Source organism: Aspergillus ruber (genome assembly GCF_000600275.1).
Source record: "Aspergillus ruber CBS 135680 unplaced genomic scaffold scaffold00006, whole genome shotgun sequence".
Taxonomy (NCBI): Eukaryota; Fungi; Ascomycota; class Eurotiomycetes; order Eurotiales; family Aspergillaceae; genus Aspergillus; species Aspergillus ruber.
Window position 1 is genome coordinate 845,974 of NW_024467302.1, and position 17,537 is coordinate 863,510.

Below are 17,537 nucleotides of genomic sequence, written 5' to 3' on the forward strand. Positions count from 1 at the left end.
TATCCTGTCAAAATACGGCGCGGTAGGGTTTGCCAACCAATTAAACATTCTTATTAGGATTGATGGTTGTACTTTGGCAGGCTGGTATGCTGTACAGGAAATTAGTCCGATCGGGACAGATTGGGTTCATATACATATCCAAGGTAGTCGGTGTAAGCCCCATCCAGAGTATCTGAACACTGCAATATCTACATACAATGGAGTATTACGACTACAAGTACAGAGGACAATTGATACACGTGACTGCACAACACCACCCCCGACCCCATCGTAACGAATCCTCCGACCCCAGATCAACTGGAGAACGCACCGTTCCCTTGCTTCTCATGTCTGTGCACTGAACTGCAAGCGATCCTGCCTTGCAGATAACGTTGACAAATTGTGCCGGTGATTCTACGAGTGTTCGATGAGATCCTGGCAGTGTCACTACTGTGTATTCCGTACAGTTAAAAAGCATGCTAGAACTGTGGCAAATGATCCATCATGGCATTTTGAACTGAATAGGGGGTTGTTGGTTCCAATCCACTGTGTTTTATTATTCCCGTATGGAGCGGATGACCGGACTAGTGGCGACTGCCGAATCATATCCGAGTCCGATATATCGCCAACAAGATTCCGAAGGGGGATCGGGATCCATAAACCAGAGGCAAAAACCCAACCCAACGTTTCGGTGCGATGGATGTGACGGGGGGCCCGTAACTTACCAAACCAGGAGATCCGTGGAAATCCTTGACGGGTTCCTGATTAGAACCGTGGATATTATAACCCCTTGCTGTTGGACCTGTATAACCTGGTTTTCAGCGAGTTCCCGTATACGGCGTATACACACAGAGAGTAGGTTGTGACGGGTATTTGCTTCGGGCATGGTATCTGCATGGCATGGGACCCCTTGGGCTGGAATGTTTCAAGATCTTGACGATGACTGAGAGTAGTAATAGTAGAATGAAGTCTCCGGCCATATGGCTGCTAGTCTCGCTCTATTGTGTCTATTGGAGTCGGAGCATGCTACTATACGACAGAAAGCTCAACTGCCCCATAAATTTTCTTTTTTTGACTCCACATATATTCATCTATCAAAGTAGAAGGGAAAAAAAATTGAAAGAAAAAATAAAAACGATCTGTCAATTCAACACCGACCTTTTTGCTGGGAAAAGAAAAAGATAGAACACTGGGAGAACCCAGAGAGAAGACCGGTAGTAGATCACTTTACTACAATTCAGTGATAGTGATTTTGAAGTTGTGCTTTTTCTTCCCCTCCTCTTCTTCTCATCTTTCTCTCCCATCTGTGTCTCTCTTCTCGTCTTTTCTTCTTTTCCCTCTTACTCGTACTGAATCCACTCTGTGGCTCAAATCACTTCTGATCGACCCGATAATCAACCACCATCTCCTCTTCTCCCTAACTCCCGCTCTCCCTCTCTTTTCCTCTTGCCGGGTGTTCTCTTTTCTCTTTCTCTCTTGTTCATTTCCCATTTTCTCGACGATTTGGTTTTTGCTTTTCTGTGGCCATCTCAAGGGGGGCAGACTTGCACTTACCACTGAAAGAGTTTACTTTTCGGACTCACCGATTGTCCTTTACTTGCCCCATCTGTTCATGGGATTGTCCAGCTGAAGCTACCTGACTAGCTAGTACGTTCTTTGCCTCTCTCTCTCTCTTTCTCTCTCTTCCTCTCTCTTCCTCTCTTTTTCCGCCCTGATCGGATCGCGCGACCGCCATATCCGCTTCCCGCTTCTGGGAAAAAATTGAACGATCCTAACACTGACTCTTGGTGATACTTATACTTATTGTTTTCTTTCTTATAGATTTTTATTGTTTTTTATTATTATTATTGTTGTTATTTATTGTATTTCCGACTCTCTAATCTCCTCACGAAACCCCCTCTTGCGCCTCGCACGTTTCTCATCTCGAGCACGGATTCTCTCAAAAACCCGCTCTCAGCTACCCACCACTACTCCTACTCCCCCCGAAGCTAAACAACATCATGTCCTGTTAACTATCCGCTTCCCCAAAACAAAAAACAAAACAATTATGGACATTATGGCCACGGAAGACAAGAAGCAACCACTCTCTTATTCCGCCGCTCCTCCCCCGCCGTCCATGCACCGCATGCCTCATCCCATGGAGGCGTCGCATGCCCCGCCGCCTCCTCCCTCTGCTGCTGCCGCCGCGGCTCATGCTATCTATGAACCATGGCGCACTGCTCCTCCTACCTATCCTCCTCCTTCCTTTGATGATCGTCGTGCTTCAAATCCTCCCCAGCCTCCTCTTCCGCCGCCTCACGCGTATCCTGTTATACCCAACCGTGAATTGCCGCAATTACCGCCTGACGGCCCATATGGGCGGCCCAACAGTCTCCCTGGTCCGGTCACTACGCCTCCCGATGCTCATGGACCACCACCCCCGAACTATCGCATGAACGGTGCTCCTCCCCATGAGGCTCCGCCGCACTCCGCTCCAGCTGATTATCGCGCTCGTTTGCCATATCCTCCGCCAGAGCAACCTAGCAATGGCGAACCCGTACCAGCACATTCGATCCCTCCCGCGCAATATCCAACTCCGGTCCCAGCACCAATCCCACAGACCCCGACACCGTTTGATCCTCCTTACTACCAAAGTCAAGCTTATGGCATTCGTCAACGAAAGGCTGCGCGTGCGCAACAGGTACGGAGCTTTCAATTTTGTACCAGACGCGTCTTTACTGACCCATGACAGGCCTGTGACCAATGCCGAGCGAGAAAGGCTAAATGCGATGAGGGTCGACCATCATGTAGTCATTGCAAAGAAAATAACCTCCCTTGTGTTTACAAGGAGGTTCCACCACACAAGTATGTGTTCATCAACATTTTGAGTTTGGCAACCATACTAACCTAGAGAAGACAAGAGAAAGCGACCCAGCTCCTTTTGGATCGGATGCAGCAGTTGGAAGATCGATTGGAAGAGCGCATGACCCAGCTACAGTCCATTCAGGTCGAACAAGGCTCCCAACTGAGTCGAATTCTCGCAACAGAGGCCAAGATGAAGGAGGCCCGCGTGGTATCTAACAAAGACCCCGCTCGACCTACGTCGCAAAAGCAAGCCACTGAACCGATACCGAAACCCGATATGCCGGATGTTCTGCGCGAGCAAGAGAGCAAGGAGGAAAGTACCTCGTTCGTTGTGGGCCAGAAAATCGATGCCGCTGAAAATGTCGAGGATGGCCTCAAGGATGACGACGACGGGGAGCTGTCTATCCCCGTCGAGCACACCACCGCGGCGCACAAGCTTCTCATGTGGCCCTCCATCAAGAGTCTTTTATTCCCCAGAGAGTACGATGAGGATTATGTCATGAAACTCGAGGAGGGCCGCGGTTTGATCCGGGTTTATGGCCGTGGTGAAGGCGATGACACGAGTGAGGAATCTGTTCTGCCAAACCTTTCGTATATGGCATCCAGTTCCATCCCTAACTGGGACGAGCCACCTCATTCCAACAATGGCTCTCCCGGCGGTGGCTGGACCGCGAGCGGAGCTGGTGCGGCTGCTGCCGCACCATCATCGTCATCTTCACCCTTGAAGCCACTTGAGCATGGGATTGAAGAGTCCGGCGTTTTGACCATCGATGCGGATACCGTCCGTCGTTTACACTCGAGCTACATCGGCAATCTGCATAAATTGCATCCGTTCCTCGACCAGAACGATCTCGAGAAGAAGCTCGATTGGTTTATCCAGGTCTATTGCCCGGTGGGACCGTCGAATCCGGGCATTCCCGCAGAGTATCCCCGGGGAGCCAAGCGCAAGCGCTCTTGTGATACGTTACACGGTGTTGCATGCGATGTGCCGTCTCCCGCCACTGTGAAGACGGATCGGGCCTCCCCGCGACGCATTGAGCAATCAATTGACAATGCCATCATCCTCCTGGTGATTGCCTTGGGTAGTATCTGTGAATGGAAGGAACTCCCCGTCCCGGGGTCGGTCACTGACAATCCCCCGGATTTCCGCAAGGAACAAATCCCTGGCCCGTCGCTGAACCGAAGCCTCCTTTCTCCAGCTGCGTCAGATTCGGCCCTTCCAATCTCCAACAGCCTCTACGCGCCGACGAGTAGCCAGCCTTTTAACTCTCCGTCGCTTGTTGACGGTCGACGAAGTATCGCCGGTCAGTCGTCCAACCGGGAAGGTCCAGACAACCGACATCTGAGAAACATGGATGTCATCCCCGGGTTGGCCTACTATGGATATGCAACCCAGATTCTGGGTGCTTTGCAGGGGGCCAATGGATTGCCCCATGTGCAAGCCGCGTTGCTTGCCGGTCTTTACGCCGGTCAATTAGCCCATCCATTCCAGAGTCATGGATGGATTTACCAGGCTGCTCGGGCCTGTCAGGTGCTTGTTCGATCGAAGCGATATGAACAGATGAGCGACGGCCCTCTCAAAGATCTGGTTGACTTTGCGTACTGGACTTGTTTGCAGCTGGAGAGTGACATCCTGGCTGAGCTTGACCTCCCGGCTAGCGGGATTTCCCGTCTCGAAGGAAGAATTTCCTTACCTAAGGGCCGCTTCACTCTTTCACTTCCCAATGAGATTTGTGCGCCCAGTACAATGATGATGTTCTTCTACTCGGCTCAGATCCATCTGCGGAAGGTATTGAACAGGGTTCACACGGACTTGTACAAGGTTGAGAGTAAGTTGAGCAGAGCCCGCGCACCTATGTGCTTACTGACAATGTCCAGAGCAAGGCCAGACCCGTTGGTCGTCAAATGTGCAGGAAATCCTAAGCATGAACCTGCAATTATGGCGGAGTAGTCTTCCTGAAGTGATGCGATGGAGGGACGGCGATCCGCCATCGAAGGAAATCAACGTCGCCCGGATGCGTGCCAAGTATTACGGTGCCCGTTATATTATTCATAGACCACTACTTTACCACGCCCTCCACTTTGCTGGACGGGCAACATCGGTTGACTCCCCAGGGGCCGCTCCGGCCATGTCCGGCTCGCGGTCTCAACAGATGTCCCCTTCGATGGCTTCCGGTCAGCGCCCCACTACCATGGGTCGACTTCCGAGTGACATGGGTACGGCACCAGCTCAACGCGCCCCCGGAAGCACTCCTGGATGGGGATACACCTCAGGATACACCTACCGGGATCTTCCCACCAAACTCCGACGAGCCTGTAAAGTCTGCATTGACTCTGCCATTTTGAGTACTGAAGCGTTTGATGGTATTGAAGGCCGTCCTGTGGTGACTAATATTTTCGGAACGGCTCATGCGTATGTCACAACTACCTCAAAAAAAAAAAAAAAATTCGAATCTGAAGCTAACTAGTTATAGACAATTTGGTAACATGTTGGTGCTTTCTGCCACATACATGTCCAACCTCTCCGAACTGGTGGACCGAAATATCCTCGAGCGACTCCTCCGGCGTACGATCCGCTTCTTGCTGCAAAGCCGGTATATTTCTCCCAGCTTGCGAGCTGATGCTAAGATCCTGACCGAAATCTATGAGAAGATCTTTTCCGAGTCACCCGGAAGCTTCGCGAATTAAATGGCTTCAACAGCAGCCCATGCTTCTTCTATTCTCTCTTTCCTTTTTCTTTTTGGTTGTTTGGGATTTATCGTTTTTTACCCGGTCTTCTCTCATGGCCATTTCTTTTCTCTTTTTTTCTTTTCTTTCCGGTTTCGACATATTGACATGAGATTATATGCATATACATACCTACAACTTTGCATGGTGGCGATCTGAATCTTATGCGAGAGCCAACTAGTTCTTTTCGTTCTGCATCCGATATCCGAACTAACATGCATCATTTATTTGGCTTGTTGTTTTCATCTGATAAATTTGACCAAACCCACCAGCAATGGCGGTTCTTTGAAATTGTTATGCTTACTTGCACCTACCCTTTGTTTTGTCTTTCTTTTCCTAATGTTACATGCTTTGGAGTTTATTTGGGCGTCCGGCACCTGCATTTGCGTGTTTTTTTCTTTGATTGGGACCGGGAGGAATGGATCATTTGCATTTCTAGCGGATTGGATCCGGATGGATGATATCGGTGTTAGTAGCAGTCAATCAGTGTCAGTATCAGTGCGGGTTTCCGTTTCTGTGTACAGTCATTGGTAAACAGATTGCATTATTATGATCACTCGTATTTTTTTTTTTCTATTTTTTTCTTTCTTTCTTTTTTAAGTAAGGGATGGTACTTTGTACTTATGCTTGCAGTACTTTCTACGACTAACACGTATCCAAACTCCACCTTGACTCCCACATGTGAATAAGGCCCGGTAATGCGTAGCCGTTCAGGGACACGGACGCCCGGCAATTGATATAAACTGTACGGTGTACATGTACACCGTCCCGAGGTGCAAACGTCGGGACACCCTAGTCTACCCGTTAAACGTTAAGCTGTGAATCCGTTTCCCCTAGTTCAGTGATCTACCAGCATCTAACCCCGATACACAGTGTCCCACTAACGGTACTTCCTGACAGGCAACAGTACGGGGCCGTACTCCGTAGATCTCTGGGTATAAAGGATGAAGGACGAAGTATGAGGAATAGAAGTGGTCTAGACCGCTGGAGTAACGGTAGTGGGCTATTTGCTCAGTGCTTTGGTACTATTTGTAGTACTGTACGAAGTGCTCGGGTTAGTCGGGCTAGTCGGGTGTCCTGCCGAGGTTGACATCACTGGATGAAGATTAGCATTTTTTCTTCGGACGGATGGACGGGAGTAAGTGGCAATCGATACTCCGCATAGAATAGGAATAGGAAAGGGAATAGGGAGAGCTAGCGGATTGGATGTGCAGTAGGAATGGTAACCTAAGAGGGTTCAGGACTGGGCTCATCCGTGGCGTCGAGCTTTGAAGACATAGTTCTTCCAGAAAAATGGGCCATCTTCTCCTGGAAGTGGCTCTTTCTCTATGTTCTCCCTGATACCCTGTCTCCTGTATCCTTTGATATTATATATTGTCTTGTGACTATCTTGAACTCAGTGTCACGGAGCACGGGCGCTCACCAACGACGCAAGATGTTTATTACTTTGGTTTATTGAATATAGGGCAGGAACCCCTTTGTACACACTAGGTAGTGCAGCACTGGCAGTCCCAGCTTCTTCCTTTCCTTCTCCATGTTAGTATTCCACTAGATAGTCTACCAATAGACTTGTATTGTTTGAGACCGTCACACTTAACTTCATTCAACATTCCAGTCCTGTCATAACTTTTCTATGTACACCATGGAGATCTAACAGTATGCACATCCAACCCTTTTCACTTCCACAGAGTTAACATGATTATACTAGCACGTACAGACAACAAATCTCAACCTAGAAATGAGGGTATTTATAATACATATAGTGGCTATTTCTGTCTTGATTAATCACTGGTACTGTTGACTAGGCACAGAATCACTCTAATATACAACTTTTTGGGGAGCGGAATGGACAGTATCACGGCATAATCTCTTTCAATAACAAAGTGCATGTCATGTCAACATGATCCTCACATAGCCTAAGAAAGGATATCAGATACCAAGCATTCAATTACTAATGTGCTGAGTTATCTCAAATGATGAGACATAGTATCACAATGAATTCCATTTTACGGGACTCAAAAACACAGTATCATGGGCGAGCTTACGGTTTGGTAAACGTTGATATGTCATTGTGGTGGAGTATTGGCTGAGATCCCAAGAACTGGACTAGACGGTCTTGAGCTGCTAAAGAAGCCGACTCTGGAATCAATGAGGCAGAGCTGGTTAATGCCGACAAAGCTCGCGCTGGACTAGGAATCCTGGCATATTGAGAGCTTGTTGGGGTGTCAAGTTGGTAGGAACTGACTTGAGCGTTGACACCCTAAAAGTTACAAAGTCATGACAGAACTACAGATTGAAAAAACCGATTCATAAAGACGGATTTCATAGCAATGAGATGCTTACTAACATTTGTTTTGGTCTTCCAATTTGAATCAGGGTTATATTACACGGCTCAATATGAATCTATTAACAATTCCGATTCGGTTCATGTTCCTTCTTTCCTTGCCAGTAATAAGCACTTGTGCATGTTGTATCATGTCCACTAATGGAGCAGATCTGACATACACGACATCGCAACCCTTGAAAACCATTATGGACTGGAAGTCAATAGGTACTACAGCTGCAGAGCACAATCTCCTTCATGGACGGTTTTTCTTGATCATTCAACCGAGGTCTAAAGAATCACAGATGGTAATAGCTAGTTTTTTATGGGATATTGATAGAATATTTAGGTTCAAAAGGGCATATAGTAGCAAACAGGAGAGCTATGTTTTAGGTGTTGATAATAGCAGTTGCTGCCACATAAAGCTCACATTACGCCCAGCAGCAACCGCGAAATTACTTTGGATATATTTTTTCTCACCTCCGGCGTCCCATGAGAGGACGGTGTTTGCTTGCTTTCCTTCGGCCAAGATTTGGATTATGGAGCTTCCAATAGCCATCTTCTAGTGCCTTCTTCTCTCCGGCTGGATGAGTCCACACCGTCAGTAATGGAAACGAGATTAAAACTTTCGCGACGTTCCATATCCCCGATGCGCTTGATTAATTTTCTGAGATCCTTCTCTATGGATGAAACCAGTATCAACCAAGGATTTGGTAAGTACAGACATTGAACAAACCCTAGCAGATAAACATACCTGGCTTGTTCAACTGGTATGTGGAAAGATCGCTGTATAACATATGCAGCCGCAACCGCAGCTGCGTATCCCTGCCATTAGTTATTTTTGTGCAAATCACAGTAGTTTGAACCCCCGGAATCACCGAGCAAGGAAAAGCAACCAAGGCTCTTGCAGCCTTCATTTCAAAGCATAGTACACCATGTTCTGCAGCCAACTGGTCTTTTTTCCTTTCATCCTTGATGACAAGCTCACAAGAAGCAATTGTTCCTCTATGGGCCCCAACACGGGGCTAACCATCCTCCTCTGCCTCGCTGTAAAAGTCGTTCGAGTTGAGATCGAGCCCGTGCAGCCGCCAGGTCTTATGATGCCTGAAGAACGGCTGGAGGTGCAAATGCCCCAGTACGTACTTGCTACCTAGTACGGGCCTTTCCATGACCAAATTGAATTACACCAGAATTTATACCAGTCGGTTTGTCGATACCACATTACCAAGGCGAATTTTCCCGTAGTCAGTCAGTCTTCACGGTACCCCGCCTGCGGTTCCAACCAGGAGACCGAAATGGACGTTAGGAAAAGTCATTCGCATTCGGGCAACGACCACAGCTGCAAGATTGATTCTCGGTGTCTATAGCCCTGCAACCACGGCATTCTTATCAGCAATACTGCCGAGATGGTACCCGTTTTTATCACCACGCTGTTAAGGAAAAGCTTTGTGCTCTTCGTCCAGCATCTCCAACGCTGCGGGTATTTCTACCTTCGAGGGACAGACCTACCTGACTGTGTATACTCGTATGTCAGCTTCTTCCGAGAAATTGACGATCCGTCTGGTGAAGAGTCAGGTGTGGTTGTGCGTTTTCTGGTGTTATCAGGCACTGAGGCGGGACTTGCTGATTTTGCAGATGTAGGTGAAGGAACTGATAGAATCCGGTACCATAGTTAGCTCTCCACAAATGGCGCAATTGGGATTGAAAATATCCTTTGCTCGTGCCTCCAAATGGCAGGTCGAAGTTCTTCCAGAGAGACCCCGCGGGGCTGAAATGAACAGAAAAGCTGCAACTTGCGTGCATGTGGATCGCAGCAAAAGTACTATCATTTCGCCAGATTATACAGGCTCCTTCAGGCCCAGTGAATAAGCGTGAGCCTGTCGTTGCGTCTGCCAGTCAAGCCTGAGGCTGGTGCAGATTACATGACTCGCTGGAGTAGACGAATACCGCTTTCAAGCTGTACCCCATAATTAGGGCACTATTTCCTGGCTGTCGCTCATGTCTGCAAGTTGAATTGCTCCTTGACGTATAATTCTTCTGTGCATATCTTCCATAAATGTCATAATACCGAGTGGTTGCGTTTGTAAGTGCTCGATTCCATTAGATCCACCTCTCCTGTTTGGCCAATAACGGACTCCACGGTACCATAAGCCATGTTTGGCTTTTATCAAGTTGTCTCTTCCAAGAAATGGCGTGGTTGACTAGGGACACCGTGTTGGTCTGAATAACGAATGTCAAGTGCGGCATGGATCTTAACCGAGGAGTTTGGCGACTCCTGAGAAAACCGCTCCCCTTTTCCGGTCAGTAAATTTCCCCGACGGTGGTTTTGCGTTCTAACTTCTGTGTTTCAAAAACCTGTTGTACTTGATTATTCGAATATTCCCACGTCCCGACATATAAATGTAAGGCCTAAGGCATGGATGCGGGCTTACTGTGAACCATATATTCTTCCCTGCAACCTTGGCATAGAGCCATAACTGTACCGACACAGGAACTAGAATGTGGACATCGCGCGAAGGTTAGCATTAATGTATCATTGATTACCCGTGAATATTTAACTAACAGTAAAATAGGTTTTACCGCCGACGTCTGCGGCTGGCTGATCCAGAAGACTCTCCTTAGTCCCTGGAAGACCCTACCACTCTTGCTCCTGGCCCAATTCACATCTCACGGCCGCGAGATTGCGCAGCAGCATCCAAAATTGCACTATACACTACATGGACTAGCATCCCTGGCAGTTATACATCGTCTCAACGCGTGGACCAACCACAAGGTCCTGAACAATGGTGTCTCAGACCAGTACGATTGGACGAGAGAGACTGTCGTCTTGACCGGGGGGAGCAACGGGATTGGAAGACATATAGCACTTCTATTGACAAAGCGGGGAATCACCGTTGCTATTTTGGACATTGAGCCCCCAACGAAGGAAACAGAGGATGGAGACAAGATTCATTACTATGAATGTGATATTACCTCCCCTGATGCCATCGCTTCGGCGGCCACAGACATCCGCTCTTCTCTGGGTACACCTACGGTTCTCATCAACAATGCTGGTGTCTGCACCGGCCAGACCATCTTATCCGGCACGGAGGCACAAACCCGTCGCTTATTCGAGGTCAATACCTTCTCCCACTACCACATTGTCCGCGAGTTTCTCCCTGCTCTTATTACAGCCAACCATGGTATGGTGGTTACTGTCTCCTCGCAGTCCGGATATACTACTGCGCCCAACATGGTTGACTACTCTGCTAGTAAAGCGGCCGCTGTGGCTTTCCATGAAGGTCTTGCTGCGGAACTAAGAACCAGGTACCACGCCCCACGCGTGCGGACCGTCCTCGTGGCACAAGGTTTCACTCGGACGGGGTTGATTCGGAACCTCACCCCGGAGGATACATGGTTTAATCCGTTACTCGAGCCCGAGACCGTTGCAGAGGCCGTGGTTGACACGGTGATCAAGGGACGGAGCGGGAGGGTCGTTGTACCCGGGACATCGGGGTGGTTGGCATGCAATATTAGATCGCTGCCGCTCTGGATGCAACATTGGACGAGGAGCCGGCTGGAAAGGCTAATGAGAGCCTTTTAATTATTGCGATCTACTTTGGTAATGATCTATAATTGGTATATTAAGCTACCTCACTCCGAAATGTTCGATTCATGCACGTAGACGTGATAGGCCAGCCACACCAACCACCCATTTCGAGTGGCGTCAATGCCCGAGCTGAACCCTCCTGGTTAATTTTAGCTGCCTTCCCTCTGGATTTCGTACTTTGTAGTGGTGCAGAATTTTCTTTATCTTTTCTTTCCCTTTTGTTTTGTTTTCCCTCAGTTCTAAAGTGAGTGCTTCGTTGGCCGTTTGTTTATTTTGCCGTGTTTTCACGTGCGGTGGAGCCTCACCGCGATTGACTCTCCACCCGTCAAGTTGTCTTCTTGACCTCGACAGCACAGCAAAAGGGTGAGCATCATCATAGCAACCGCCATTATTACTACCCTACTATCTCCATCGGGGATTTCATCTCATTATTTGCATTCTCGTGGTTCACTATCTTTACTCTTCACTGGTATAACCTCACTCTCAAGTCAACTCCGTTCATCTCCAGCTCGGAACCACGGCTAAGACGCTAAATCTTAGCGGGTTCCTTTCCCTGGAGCAACGAGAGCTCCCAAGGCAGAACCACGGTTCTTTCCGCTTGTTTACAAACAATTCTCCCATGGTTTCCGTGCTGATTGAACTGTTTATTTCATACTAGATCTCATACCCATTTTCTCCCCGCACATTCCCCCGATCGATCTGTTCAATAATAACACCACCACATTCCATTCTTCGGAATAAAAAATCACGAGGCGACAGAAACCCCACATGATCGTGATCGCCTTTGCTGTTCGGGCAGCTTCGCTCTGATCACTTCCTGCCCTACGGCGTACTTATAATCTCTCAAAAAACATCGAACACGGTCAACAACAACGATGTTTAAAGGCTTGATGAGGCGCTCATCGTCCTCGTCGACTCCTGACGGGCGCAACCAGTCCAGTTCCAGTGGCAAGAAGTCCAGCGGCATCTGGCGCAAGAAAACCGATTCCAAGTCCAAGGTTACCTCGCGCGGTGACGACCGTGATCGTAGTCTAGGAGACTTGCCGACGGATTCGGCACCGCCTTCGTCTGGCCGCCGGAGCTATGAACCCAGTGTTGCTAGCGAGCCGGTCCCAAATGTTGATCGCGATGCACGGGGTGCGCGCAGACGTGATCGCGAACGGTCGTCCAGTCCAGAACCTGTGCCCAGGAGGCTGAACGGGAACCAGTCTCGGAGTCGGGATGATAGCGCCAACGAAGAGAGCAACCGGTGGAGAGAGTCACAGCGCTGGCCGTCTGGTGATGTGTCTCTTCCCCCACTAGACACTGGTGCTGCACACACGACTTCTGATCAATTCGCTGCCGATATTGCGTCGCCTGGCTTTTCTCAATTTCCTATGCAATACGATAATAATTATAATTACGAATCCCCTAATTACAATAATCCTGTTTCGATTCCGCCGCCGCTAATGCCAAGCCATCCCGATTCGTCTCCTATTTCGCCTGCCACGTTCGACCCTCACGTCCCGCAGCAATTCCTAGGCCAATTCCCCGACAATACTGCAGAGCCCTATCATCCGTACAACAATCCGGCTGGAGAGGCAGCAGATTACTACGGTGACCAGGGGCAGTCGGTTCAGAACCAACCAGGTGTTCGCCCCAACCCGCCTCTGGTCATTCCCAATAGCCAAGCACATTTGATGCCCGCTTCTCCGGGCGCCAACCCACCTCCAGAGCCTAGTAGCATGGGACAAGTGGGCTCCGCGGCGGAATTCTATGCTGATTCTCCAGACCTGGATAATCCGGTTCCCCAACAACAACCGCCCGCGGAACCTCCCAAGCCTTCAGAGCCAAACAAACCATCTGCTGCCCCTGCCGGTATTCCTAGTGGTTCGCCCAGCTATGGTACTCCAGACTCTCCTGTGCCGCCTGAGGCACCTGGATCGACCGGTACCCAGCCTGTGGGATACACTCAAAACAGCCCTACTCAATCTCATAACATGGGTCCCACCATCGGAGCGGCAGCAGCGGCAGCAGCAGTGGGATACATGGCAAATCACTACCATAACTCATCGACGTCGAGTTCTGAGCATCCTTTGCCATCGTCGTATACGCAGAATCATGAGCCTTACTCTCCTATAGGCCAGCCAGGTCCAGCCATATATCCAAATCCCGCCTTGAATAACCCCAACCACGCTTCTCACCCAAATCACCCAGACCATGAAGCCGTTTATCACCCATCTCCGTTTCATTCGGGTGGTTTGGCGTTTCAACAGCGACAGCGAGGCCCCCTGGAAAAGTTTATCGACTTCTGGAAGGACCACGAGGCTGTTGGAATGTACGAGGAATACACAGAGGCCATTGGGGTCTGCAAGTACTGCTTCGAGCCCGGTACCACCTCACGAGATGCCCCGCGGAAGCATAACTACCGGCCGCGCCGCCGCTCTTCAGATCGCTTCAGCAGTGACTCCAGGGTGAACAAGTCGAGTCGCTATTCGTCCCCCTCAGACGAGGGATCTCGACGACGCAGGAGCTCATCTAAGAGGTCTTGGTTTGGTGGTTTGTTCTCTGGATCCGCGGCTAAAGCTTTGTTCGAGAGCCAGGATTTCGAGGATTCGTACAATGTTCGACCAAGCCGAGTCAGCAGTCCGCGCCTTTCATCCTCTGACAGCGAAAGTGATTCGGACTGCAAGAGCAAGCCTTCACGTCGCCGCGGGCGCTCTTCTCTCAGTCAATCACCAGGCGGTAGCAGGCGCAACTCTTATTCGGACCCGAGGAGGAGCAGATACGAAGGACCACGTTTGCGATCTCGATCTCGATCTAGCTCCGACTCTCGATCCAGGTCCTTGTCCCGATCGGACCGTCACTCCCCTGTTCGCGATTTTGCCCTCGGAGCTGCGGTTGGTTCTGTTGCCGCGGCAGCCACATCCCGCCCTCAGAAGAAGCGCAGTCGCTCCCCGAAAAGGAAAGGCAAGGACCGAAAGGAATCGACTACGGAGGATTCTTCGTCTTCTTCCTACCTCGATATCTCAAGACCAACTACCGCGGGGAGCTTGGGATCTTTTTTCAATGCCCCTTCTGAGAACACGAAGAAGCTTAGGCCCAGATCGCGAAAGGGTTTCTTCCCATTTAGTAATAATAATTCTTCCTCTTCGTCCTTGGATGATGATCTTGCATTCGGAACGGCATATGCAAAAAAGCCCAAGAAATCGAAAAAGGGAAAAGGGAAGAAGAAAGATGAGGACGTGAACGCGAAACTTCTTGAATTGAGTGCCATGGCTACGGCATTGGCCGGATCCACTCAAGGCCGCCGGTCTGGTGAAATTCTCGCCGGCAGGAATCCGCGGTCGCGTCGGCCTCGGAGCGTCCTGTCTGCTCCCAAGGATGACGAATGGGAAGATTATTCAGAAGGACAGGAATCTAGCGTTAGTTCCGCGCTGGCGTTTGGTGGCAGCAGTCAATATGGCAGCAGCAGTAGCGGCGGCGAAGATTCATCCGACTCGGGGACATCGAAGTGGAACTGGAGGTGGGGAAGCAAGAAGGACAAGAAAAAGAAGGAGCAAAAAAAGGACAGCCCATCTCGCGGTGATTTCCCCACTGGCTCCATTCTTGCCAGCACTGCTCTTGGAACGGCTGCGTTAGCTTCGGGTTATCGTAAAGAAGGGGAACACTTCTCCAGCCCCAGCAGCAGCAGCTCCGAAAGTTTACAACAACTGGAACCCATCCCCGCCTCAGACCCTCCCCATTTTGATGCTAGTAGCTTCCCGCCATCATCTTCCGCCCAGGAGCCGGCTTTCATTCGCCCCGGGCCGATTCCGCTTCAACAACCTCAACCTGTAACACCGGTGTCGCAGGCTGTCTACTCGTCCCAGGGAGAGCCGGCTCCAGTGTACAATGCCCCCACCGTCCCTCCGTTTTTTCCACCAGATGCTTTTTACGACCCCGCGTCTGGGAGACGAGACGAGGCTTACCCGCAACGTAGCGACGTCTCTTCAAATTGGAACCGCACTCATCGGCGACGAGAGTCATCCCCCGACTTCTATCCCGGACCGTTTCAAGACTTCACGCCCTCTAGCTACAAACGTCGCCCGACAGACCAAGCGTCAGTCCAGTTTGACCTAACCGAGGAACAAAAAGACAAGGAGCGCCGTGCCGCCCGTCGCGAAAGAGAAAGACGTGATAATAACCGCGACCAAGACATCCAACTTCTTGACCATGAAAGTGAAGAAGACAACGAATGTCGAGAACCACGTCGCATGGAACGCCTGGAACTAGAGCCCGAGCGAGGAAGGAGCCGGTCCCGTTCTCGATCATCGACTCGCAGAGATCGCTCGCCGGACCGTCGTCGATGGGGCGATGACGATTCGTCATCCTGGATCGGCCCTGCCGCCGCTGGTACGATAGGCGCTGTGGTTGCAGTTGCGGCTATGCCGAGTGGGGCACCAAGTGAAAGCGCCTCTGAGAGTAGCCAGCGCTACAGGGAACGTAGTGAAAAGCGCCGTGCTGAACGAGTTCCTCCGTTTTCTGAGGTGGGATGGGATCGGCCTGCTCGTGCTGACGTTGATGAAAGGCTCGAGTCACGACCAAAGCCTGCTAGTGCTGAGCCCAAGGAGGAGCCTCGAACACAGCAAAAGCCTGGTGATGTTGATATTGAGGATGAATTCCAGATAGCGCCGGAAAATCAGTCAAGGCCTGGCAAGAACCCAACAACCAGGACACCACGCACGAAGCCTACGCACGAAAGCTATGCCACGTACTTTGCTCCTCAGGAGGAGCGACACAGCCCTGATGCACAAACGGAGCATCGAGAGAACGCCACAATGTCTACGATACCTGAAGATGAGCCGGAACCTCCGCCCCAGCAAGACACCGAGCCTCCGTCGAAATACCTTGGAGAACTCCGCTGGACTGTTCCCCGATTGAATCTCATCGAACCCACGCCTCCTCATAGCCAGAATGGGTCAGTAAGGGACGTCGCTTCTCCTGATCCGTCCGCTGCAGAGCACTGCCAGAAGGAAGAAGTACCTCGTCGTGAACAAGGATCGACAACTGGCTCTCGCGTGTCATGGGGTGGAAACGAAACCCATGAATACGAAGTCCACTCGACATCTTCTGAGCAAGACTCTGATTATGAGATGGCTGATGAACTCGATGACATGCAAAGGGAACCTGTTAATCACGGGATGGCTCAAGAACCTGTTGGTATGCAAAGAGACCTTGTTGATTACAAGATGGTTCAGAAACCAGAAGGCATGAAAAGGGATCCTATCCAGCAGGACATCGAGTTTGCAACTATTCTTGATGCCACAACCAAGGACGCAGGCTTCGACCCGGCAATTATGACTGCTGATTCTCACTACGATACGCGCTCGTCACCACCGCAGGCTGAACACCACGAATTCTCGGAATATGAACCCTCTTGGCAGAAACCTGCCCATTACATCCTCGAGCCTCATGGGGCTGGCCGAGATGAGGTCCAGACGCTTCCTGGCGAGGAAAGAGAGCCAGAGGTTATGGAGTATGCACCTGAGGTCAAGCGGCACAAGGAGGCTATCGGACGCTTCAATGCACCCAAGGCCAAAGAGACCATGCCTGGTAGCTTTGAGGAAGAGTCAATGGAGCCAACCGAAGGCCCATCTCCTCGCCCGGTTGTCGAAGAAAAACGCCCCAGAGAAAACGACAGACTGTCCAGGAGGCGCTCAAGCCGTGACAGCGCTCGTGATGACCCAAGGAAGACTGCAATTGACGTCTCCCGGCCGGAGCCAATCAGCGAGAAGCCGCTAAGTGAAAAGGAACAGGAACCAGTGAACAACGATATTCCATCTAAAGAGGACCGCGACATCAAGGTTCCAGGAGAGTTCGCGCCGATTACACTTGCTATTTCTCCTCTAGGGCCGATTAGCGAAGAGCCCCGAAGCTCAAAGAAACAGCAGCCGGTGAAGAATGAGACCCCCTGGGAGGATTACCACCAAGCAGAAGCCCCTAGGGAGAGTGAACGTCCAGTTTCCCCGCCATCACCAGGCAGCGGCTACCGCATGAGCCAGGACGATCTGAACAAAAGTGAACCTGTTTTCAGAGAAAACCCCAGGGAGAGTG

At 50.4% G+C, this 17,537-nt stretch overlaps 3 protein-coding genes across 3 annotated transcripts; all 3 read left to right on the forward strand.

The window, feature by feature from the left end:
• Positions 1–2,116: 2,116 nt before the first annotated feature.
• On the forward strand, positions 2,117–5,511 carry clcA (putative C6 finger domain protein; the record flags this gene model as incomplete). Its single annotated transcript, XM_040786220.1, has 5 exons — positions 2,117–2,659; positions 2,711–2,823; positions 2,875–4,652; positions 4,702–5,236; positions 5,298–5,511. The coding sequence occupies 5 exons, from the start codon at positions 2,117–2,119 to the stop codon at positions 5,509–5,511; spliced, it is 3,183 nt and encodes a 1,060-aa protein (XP_040641044.1).
• A 4,505-nt stretch (positions 5,512–10,016) lies between these two features.
• EURHEDRAFT_474854 (short chain dehydrogenase/reductase family protein) lies at positions 10,017–11,581 on the forward strand. The gene is made up of 2 exons (XM_040785391.1): positions 10,017–10,391; positions 10,447–11,581. Exons 1-2 carry the CDS (start codon positions 10,373–10,375, stop codon positions 11,454–11,456), a joined length of 1,029 nt encoding a protein of 342 aa, XP_040641045.1. The 5' UTR covers positions 10,017–10,372; the 3' UTR covers positions 11,457–11,581.
• Positions 11,582–12,337: 756 nt separating this feature from the next.
• Positions 12,338–17,501, forward strand: EURHEDRAFT_375938 (uncharacterized protein; the record flags this gene model as incomplete). The annotated part of the gene is made up of 1 exon (XM_040778795.1): positions 12,338–17,501. A coding segment is annotated over one exon (5,164 nt), but the record flags the coding sequence as incomplete, so codon positions are not given.
• Between the last annotated feature and the right edge of the window lie 36 nt (positions 17,502–17,537).